The sequence below is a fragment of the Octopus bimaculoides genome, chromosome 10, assembly GCF_001194135.2.
Source record: "Octopus bimaculoides isolate UCB-OBI-ISO-001 chromosome 10, ASM119413v2, whole genome shotgun sequence".
Taxonomy (NCBI): domain Eukaryota; kingdom Metazoa; phylum Mollusca; class Cephalopoda; order Octopoda; family Octopodidae; genus Octopus; species Octopus bimaculoides.
Window position 1 is genome coordinate 50,156,736 of NC_068990.1, and position 10,181 is coordinate 50,166,916.

At 32.8% G+C, this 10,181-nt stretch overlaps 1 protein-coding gene across 2 annotated transcripts in view; it reads right to left on the reverse strand.

Annotated features, from left to right (window-relative positions):
- LOC106878624 (protein IWS1 homolog) overlaps positions 1–10,181 on the reverse strand; it is an 863,399-nt gene that overhangs the window by 589,231 nt on the left and 263,987 nt on the right. For both annotated transcript variants that reach the window (XM_052971184.1, XM_052971183.1), the window contains exons 11-12: positions 7,906–7,934; positions 323–423 (exon numbers count right to left, since the gene is read on the reverse strand). In XM_052971184.1, coding sequence (XP_052827144.1) covers positions 323–423; positions 7,906–7,934 — 130 coding nt within the window. The remainder of the gene's footprint in view (positions 1–322; positions 424–7,905; positions 7,935–10,181) is intronic.

Below are 10,181 nucleotides of genomic sequence, written 5' to 3' on the forward strand. Positions count from 1 at the left end.
TATATATATATATATATATATATATATATATATATATACACATACACACACGTGTGTGTGTTGGTTTGTTTACATCCCCATAACTTAATGGTTCAGGAAAAGAGACCAATAGAATAACATGTTAAGGTTATCTCTATAGATTTTCTATAGAAATTATAACTAGCAGTGATTTTGTTATGACATTTCATCAATAGAATAAGTTCCAGACTTATATATATATATGTTGACTAACCCCTTCAAGGCAGTACCCTAGCGTGACCACAACCCAATGACTGAAACAAATAAAAGATAAAAGAATACATAATGTTCTTAATAGACTTACCAAGTTTCACGGGAAAACCGTCTGGTAATTTGGTCATCATAAACTCCCTCAACTTTTGAAACTGTTTAAAAGGAGCAATAACTTCAAGTACATCCAATAACCTATAAAATATAATTATAACATGATCATGACAAATTAAATGAATCTATATAAAATCATTATTGTTTCATTTTAGTTTATTTCAATTTGTTTACCTCCATTACCTTTAATAAATTTTACAAAGTAGAAAAAAGTAGTATTAAAATCAAAGAAAATCCAGTTAGATTTTAAAATGAAATAAAAACATTTGAAAGAATAATCAAAAATGCACTATCAAGACAGAACAAAACAATCTACAACTCTTGACATCTTCTTTACATCATCACATCTGAAAATTTGTTTCCATTGTTTTTTGAGTTGAAATCAGTCAAACCTAGCAGCTAGATAATTGTTGCTTTTGAACCAACATTTCATGGTAATTACTTATATTAAAGAACGGGGATCATAATAACGATCAATTTTATTTATCTTGGTTTGTAGGTTCTACTTTGAATTTTTTTAATTCCTGCTCTTGTACAAATGATTTTTATATCCACAATTCATTAATATTTTCTTCTCAGAAGACTCCACTGAAATCTATTAAGGTCTGGAAAATATCTGTAAATGATATTCAATTTATTCTATTTTCAATAGTTAGTCAAAAAGTAATTATAGGTACAACATTGACTTCCTGGACATTGATAGTCTGGATCCTCTTATAATTTGCACTAATTTATGAGCAGGAACTTCAAATTCTTATGGCTGTCAGACTAGTTTATTGGGTGCTCACAGATGATACTTACTTTACACTACACTTGCTGGTGGCTGATACCTCAATTCTGTGAGATTCTTAGCCTATTATTCTTAAATTTAATCCCAACTCTGGCTTCCAACAAAGATGAGAGGGACACTGAAGACTAGTCCATATTGATTCAAGAGAAAGTTGAGCTGTTAAAAAAACTGAACTTTGGAGCAGAAGATTTGTGAAAATTATGGTCTTAGTAAATCAACTGATAGGGAAGCAAAGGGAAAAACTATTGAAATTCTCTAGAGACAGTGACTGCAGGAAGCAAATGTGCATTAGAAAAACAATGAAATCTAGTAAGAGTAGTGATCCTGATCAAGTGATAATGTAATGGTTTCAACAACTTTCAAGTGATGGAGAAAAATTATTAGGTACAATGATAATAGAGCAGGCTCAGTTGTTCCACAAAGAATTTAAGCTAGAATATGAGTGCAATTATACTGAAGGATGGCTTCACAGATTTAAGAAGTGTCATGGAATTTCCTTCAATAAAGTGTGTGGAGAAAAATGATCAGCAAGCCAGGAAGGATCTGCTGAGTGTGTGGATGAATTTCTGAAACTTGTAGCTGACAAGCTACGGTCTTGAACAGTTGTACAAAGCAGATGAAACTGCATTGAATTGGCGATGCATACTAAGGAAAACATTAAGAGTTGAAGAAGAAACACCCACAGGAGTCAAACAAGAATAGACTTATCACAGGGTGCTCAAATGCAGTAGCTATGCACAAATGTAAACTTTTGGTGATAGGAAAAAATAAATGTCCCAGGGCTTTGGAAGGTGTTAAAATTTACTTAGTACTATATTGTGCAAATAAGAACAGTTGGATTACAACTGAGATTACCACAAAATAGTTTGAAACGTTTTTTTTTTTGTACTAGAAACCAGAGTACACCGCATATCTGTAGGCTTACCAGATAACTGTCAAATTCTTCTTATTCTGAACAACTGTTTAGCACAACCCAAAGCTGAATTCTTGTATGTTACTTGTCCAACCCCAAGACCAAGGAATATTGCACTCTCTAAAGGTAAAGTATCACTCAATTTTCATGAAATGTATGTTAGATGGCAAGTCTGTACTGACATTTATTAAAGAATTTTACATGAAGGATGTTCTTTGGTTCAGTGCATGGGAGAATGTTGAAACGTCTACAATAAAGAAAGCCTGGCATAAGTTGTGATCTGGCCTGATGTTTGAAAATGCACCTAATGAAAATGATTATGATAATTCACAGGCTTTCATTCATCAAACAAAAAAGTTGTGGTTCATGAGTTGCTTGAGAATGCAGAAAATGCTGCAAGACCTGTTGCTTAGAATATAGCAAATAATCTTACTTAAGAGTGGATGAATATTGACAAAAAAGAAACACCTGTCTATAATTTCCAAGTTTTTCAGACTTGGAAAATATAGACACTGTTCTGCATACTGATAAAAATGTAAGAAAATGAAGATGAAATGGTGGTAGCTGGAAGGATTTTCCCACGATGAATTGATTGAGTTGGTGACTTAAGTAATCAGGGGTTAAAACAGCAAAGTTTTATGGAACAAGAACTAATGAATTTATGTTTGTTGCATAAAAAATTATACAGGGAAAGATCAAAAAGCATGAAGCAACTTTACTTGGATGATATGTTTAAAAAGATAGACAAGAAGAATGTGTAGAGTAATTAGTAAACTTGTATTTAATTGGTGAGGGTGCATGGCCTAGTGGTTGGGGTGTTACACTCACAATTGTGAGATTGTGCTTTCAATTCCTGGATTGGGCAGTGCATTGTGTTCTTGAGCAAAACATTTCACCTCACGTTACTCTGTGATCATTTTGACATCTGACATGTGGCATACTGTGCACCTGTTCAGGCAATGTCGATTTGATGGAGGGAGTGAACTAATATACAGCACATACATTTGATTACTGTAAACAAATCACCTGTGTATATTGTTCAAGAAGTTGCTGAACTGTCCTTCTCAGACTATGAGAGACTACTATCATCATCATTTAATTGGTTTAACAATATTGTTTAATTAATCCTGCTTCACAGTATTTTGCAGAGTATAGTATTAACAAAGATGTATCATTTATACTAACGCACAGATACTTGTATTTCATTTAAATATTTAAGTAAATTTAATATTTGTTTAATTTAGTGTTGACCAAGGTAACCACCCCCAGTTTGGGAAAACCAGTAATCCAGAAGAGCTTTGGAACCAAAAGTTCTGGAAAATCAATGTTGAACCTGCAATACAAATCCAAAGTCATGATTGTGCAAGATATTGCAATTTACATATATAAAAAATTTTAGGTGGTGATACTGTTGCTGCCACTACATCTTTTTTAGTTGGACAGCTAAATGCCTTTCCAGATAATTTGGTTCCACTGGTCTCCACACACACACACACACACATACACATGTCTGTATGTATGTATATATGTCACTATATGTACAGTGGCCTACAATATCTTTATGGCCAACGTAATAAAAGTGAAATATCTACCTTGATGAAAAATTATCCAAAGTGCCTCTGAAATTTTGTCTCAGTATTTTGTTGGCCCTCCTTTAGCAAATAGTATGGCTTTTCACCATGGATTTCATTAAATTATCAACTCTTTGGCCAATGCTTCTTTTAATTCTATAATCTTATATTATAAAAGATAAATGGACCATCTATTAGAAGGAGGGGGAAAAAGGGGAAGAATCAAAATATGTCACAATGTATTTTTAGAAGGGGAGGAGAAAAAGTTGTTGTTGAGAGAAATACAAAGTGTGTGTGAGGGAGAGAGAGAAAGAGTGTGTGTGAAAGACTAATATATATATACATATATATATAGAGAGAGATAGGCAAGTAGTTGTCACCATAGTAACTAACAAGTTTTGATTAAAACACAGGAATTTTAAGTGGCTTCAAAAAACGACTTTCATTATATAACAATATAGTTATTTTATTGTTTTTTTTTTGTGTGTGTATTTCTGTATGTAATGACAAGTTGTTGTTGAGAGAGAAATTCAGCAAGAGAGAGAATGTGTGTGTTTGAAAGATAGAATTAAAATTTGTTTCAAGAAAAAAAAAAACAGGTTGTTGTTGAGAGAGAAATACAGTGAGAGTGAGAGGAAAAGTGTGTGTGAAAGATAGATAGGTAGACTGTTGTCACCTTAGTAACTAATGTGACTTTCATTATATAACAGTCTATTATCAAAAGAAGGTGTACATGATTAACAAATATTTTTATCAGCAGTGTAGTGATGGATAAAGACCTAGCTTATATAATAACTTCTGACAATCTTGCTTGCATCTTTATATCAGGATGTTCCCATATTTATTCTACAGGATCAAGATCTGGGCTTTGAACAATTCAGAGAACCCTTTCCTTGAGTTCTTCTGCAAGCTTTCTTATCAATTCTTACATTAGTATTCCCAAGTATTTGGCAGTATTTAAATGATTTTTGACAAAAATAAGCTCTGATTTGCATATCGCCTAAACTAATCCTCCCCCATACTTAGATGTTCCCTTTAAACAACCTGACTTCCATACTTCAGTTTTGTTGTACCACTTATATATTTGTCTTAAATTAAAAAATTAGCAGAATTTGCTTTCATCAGACCAAATCTTGTCTTCCTTGTTAAGTCAAGCTGAATCTTTGGAATCATCGGTTTATTTCTTACAACTTTTTCTTCGTATCCAAAGTTTTAAGTCAATGTTTAATAAGTTCCCACTTAAACGCTCTTATAGCAGGCTTAGATTTGAATCCACATGAGCTCAGTAATGAGAAATAGGCCACATCATATCAGGTGACTTGCCCTGAACTCTGATGAATAGTATTTCAGTTGTTATCAGTAGAAGTTTCCATGTGCTTCCTGCCAAAACATGGCTATAGATTGAAGTGTGTGTGTGTGTGTGTGTATCAAGCTCTCATAGGCAGAAAGACAAAACCTGTGCAGCATGGCAGAGAAGCAGTGGTTGAGAGGTCCCAGAGAAGACAGAGGAACAAGATTCTTGGTTGACTGTTCAATCTGGAGTTAAAAAAAGAATCACTCGACTTCCATGAACACAATATTCTCACTTCTCAAGACATTCACAATTCTCACTTGTTACACCATATGAAGATGCAGCTATCTAATCCTTGACCTGCCTGCTTACATGCATACATACATACAAATATCATTTAAGTACATGTGCATATCTAGATATGCAACTATATGCATAAGAATACATACATAAAACAAAACATACAAATCTGCACATATATATACAAAAAATACCCTGTTAATGTTGAAATTCCAATGAAAGAGCCTTGGATCTAGGTTAGAAACCAGCACTTTCTCTATTGGCAAGAAATCTTGAAATAAAACTAATGACACACACACATATACAATTCACTGCTAGCAATCAGCAATACCACCTCTGGCAAATAACTATTGTAATCATGGTAATGTTTATGTATAAATGAATGGTTTCCTTGGAAACTTCAAATAGACTTGGTTTTAATATAGGTAATGCACACAACCCAACCTAACCAACATCACCAAATATCAATAACCCATTCTGCCAGTTCTGAACCTTCACTGCTACTCAGAAACTTTCTACAGCTTTCCAGATCTCTTCATTTAGTAATGTCCTTTTTCAATTTGTCTTGACTATGTTATTCACTGTAAAAGTAAAACTGAGCAAGTTCTTGCTTGGACTTTCCATACTGATGCCAGTTAATGACTTATCCACATGTAAATTCATTGATATCTTTTCTCCCCAATAGCTCCCATTGTTGAGTTTTATGAAACTGATGTTTTAATTTATCCCAAAACACAAATTCATCTAAGTACCTGCAAAGAAGTGATAACCCAATACACCAACAAAATCAACAGATGACTACTCTCTGTAGGCCACTGTATGTGCATCTATATTTGTCTCTATATGCATGTATATGTTTCACTGATATATATATATATATATATATATATATATCAGTGAAACATATACATGCAATGATTTTAAATGTAAATTCAGTGTAATAATTGTTTTGCATTGAGTTATAGAGGTTCAGTCATTTCTCTTTCTGTCAGAAGTGCAGTGAACCAGTAATTTGCAAGTTGGAAACCTGTAACCAACAAGGTACTGTACAATATAGTGTTGAATATAAATTCATTTAGCTTTAGCTTAATCACTGCTACTTAATGTGTCTTCAATTAATTAATTACATTGAGTTTGACAAACCTCAGCACATACTAGGATATTTATTTTATGCTGTTTACATATAACAATAGTAGTTCTAAATGGGCTATGAACAACTGATGTAAAAGATAAAGTGAAACTCTGCAGAATCATGTGTCTTATAGTTCAATAATGTCATTCATAGCCAGCTTGCTGTGTTTTCATGCAAGAATTTCTCCTCTGGAATGGTTACTGCAGCAAAGGTCTTCCCACATTTGAATGCAAATGCACTAACTGCATTAGTGATAACATGAATTCACTTGCTGTACACTTTCTGAAATTTTTTATGTAAATTTTGCATTTTCTGAAATTTTTGGGTATTTGAACAAATCCTTTATTTTGCTTTTATTTTTATATTTTATTTTCTAAATTATGTAAAAAAATTATATAAGCTTCAAATTTTGTAATAGTGGTTCAATGTGAATGATTTTCAAATGCAGTAATTAAGAGAAAAGGCATCAAGCACAATATATGGAAGAGTTTGAGCCTGATGTTTTAATTTCTATGTGGGTAAATGATGTTGACAGTGATACCAAGAGTGATTTCCAGAATAAGTGAAAAATTTTTTTAATTTCTCTTCTAAAATTTTCAGAAGAAATTGGAGCCAATTAATCATCTCATAACTCAAAGCCTATTGATTATTTACTTTTGTTTATCAATTCAAGAGTTTCAAATAAGCATGGTAGAGACTAATCACTATGCAAAATTATGAACAAAGAAAAAAGGAAGACAAACAGGATGCAATTAGAGCATTTTCACCATACATATAATAATTGGTATAATACTAAGCTATATATTGATATCATATAATATTGGCTAATTTTATATGATGATATATGATGATATCTAAATAACTTTATATTTGTATTTACCTGAAATTTGAGTAATTTTTAAAGAAATTTTGTAATAGATTTGTGGAAGAACATTTTAAATTGTTTAAAACACCTCTTTAAAATATTGATAAATAAAAAAAGTTAGAACTGTTTTACAAAACTGGTTTAAATTCATAAATAAAATATATAATTTGAATCAAATAGATGTGTATTTTATTTAAATAATAATAACAGAAAGGCTAAACAACTACTCATCAGTTATATAGAGACTGACTGCTTACAGCAAAATACTATAATTCTCCATAGTATCTGTTAGTTAAATGTACTAGGTCAATGACTGTTAAGTGTTAATCCCAAGAACACATACCAGAAACAGCATATAATCTGTCAACTTGTCATCTGGTGAATAAATATTCTATGACTACAGCAGGTATGACACTGTGATAGAAAAATAGTCTAAATAAAAATACAAAAGACTCAAGAAAATATAGAAATGAAATTGTTTTCCGAGATAACTGAAATTTTGTAATTTGTTTTCAGTAGAATAAAAAACCAAAAAACAAAACAAAACAAAATTGTAACATTTTGCTTAGAACAATATTAGTTGCTTAAGTTCTTTTGTTTTATAAAAGTCCTTTTTACAAATATCAAATTTCCACTATTTTCAATAAGATTTAAAAGAAATAATAATTCTAATATCTAAATTTTAGGAAAATAAAACTTACGCTTCAACAGCCATTGGAAAATCTTCACTCTAAAATAAAGCAAAGATACAGTATCATTTTCACAATTCAAGGAAAACAGTTGAGAAAAACTTTCAAAATTTCAAATAAAATATCAAGATTAATTTATTACAGGGGAAATTATAGATATATAAATTAAAAATATCCATCTTTATCTTACCCAAAAAAGTAAAGAACATATCTTTTCTACTTTTGTTTTGAATTCCTTTGATTCCAAAAGTGCATGTATGTCAGATTGCTTATGGAGGCTACTGAATTGTGAGAGAATGTGAAGCAGTGTGTGTGTGTGTGTGTGTGTGTGTGTGTGTGTGTGTGTGTGTGTGTGTGTGTGTGTGTGTGTGTGTGTGTGCGTGCGTGTGCGTGTGTGTGTGTGTGTGTGTGTGTTCTGTTGCTAAAGCTTTATAGGGTCTAACAGGTGTTTGTTCTTGGCAGAACATTGATAGGAAGATACTTTGTAAACCTAATATCTCAACAACCTTCAATATCATTCAATGAGTTACAATTTTCTGAATATTCAGTTACACAAACACAAAATCTTGTTCGGCAGTGGTTTCAGAGTATTTGTGACAGTAACACACACAGAGATTCTTAATCTAGTTCAAATAAAGATATAAACAGTGCTGATAAAGAAGTTGAAATTCCAGTTTTTTAATGAAGATCAATAGAAACTCTGACACATCACATGTTGGAGAAGGGGAATAAGAGAAAGAACTGTCTACTAGCAAGATCTAGCTGTGTTATAATAAGGGTTCCCTAGATGTGACTGAATGTGATCAACTAGAATGAGCTCATGCTTTGATAGGGCATTTCAACAGAAAATTCTTTTAAATTCACTCCACCTTTTACAGGGATTGCAACTGCTTCTGTGAAGGAAGTTTGTTCAGAACTTGATTGTCCTAATCTACTCATCAATGAAGAAGTCCTTCCTGTGCATCAGAAATGTACACCTGCTTCTTTCAGAAAATATTCATCTGTCATGATTTATGTCTGCTATACACAACAGTGTGCATGGTCAGTTAAGAGGGAAAAGATAGAGCCCTTCAATTTACTTTTGAAAATGTTCCAGATTGCTTTGTATCCATTTCAGGCCTTTGCCTGGATTGAAATGGGCATGAGATTCAAGGGACAATGGACTTACAAACAATTCAATGCGAATAAACCCCAAAAGTACAATATAAAATCTTTTTGGATTATGTGATACAGAAATAGGAGATGTTTACAATATTTTGATCTACTTTGACTTCAATACCTCAAACACCTGAACACAGATCCTGAAGTGGACAAGCTATTAAAATCCTTGATATACTCATTCAGCCACTTGTAAAGAGACACACCAGAACTCTTGGTGTCAAACGAACTAATTACATGGGTACAGTTAATATAGCCACAGAAGTTTCCTACAGGACTCAAACAATTCATCTGTGCATTTTAGGGATAAGAAGGTAAAAAAGTTGGTGGCAATAACATCAAACTTACACATCTACTCCAATTGTAATCTTGAGAGGTGGTGTTAAACTGGCTGTCATTGATAAGTTCAACAGAAATATGAATAAGTATAATAAATTAGACCAAATGGTGAACTGGTACGGAATCCACAACAGGCATGGAATAAAATATTGAAGACTGTTTTTATAGGTCATCGAAGTTGCTCAATATAATGCATTTATTCTCTTCATTATGTCCAGCACAGATGTTACGAAAAAAATTACCTGCAAAACAAAGCTTAGTTCACCAGCTTTATGAAGAGGCAATAATGCACCTGATTAAACAAACACGTGATTATTGTTTTGCATGTAGATACAAACCTTCCTTTGCACATTCTTTAAAAAGAATGCAAGGTACACTTCTTCAATATTATAATGCAAAGCACACAGATAATGTAGTGTGCAGCAGCCCAGCCAAGGGAATTTGCACTTATTTTTATTATTGTGGCTGCACAAATAAAACACACCTTCATCCAAAAAAAATGCTTTTATAAGCATCATATGAAAGTGTGCAGGTAAAGCTGACATGTTGAAGAACACATCACAACTTCTGGCATAACTTTCATAACGTCCGCTTTCCATGCTAGCATGGGTTGGACGATTTGACTGAGGACTGGTGAAACCGGATGGCAACACCAGGCTCCAGTCTAATTTGGCAGAGTTTCTACAGCTGGATGCCCTTCCTAACGCCAACCACTCAGAGAGTGTAGTGGGTGCTTTTACGTGTCACCCGCACGAAAACGGCCACGCTCGAAATGGTGTCTTTTATGTGCC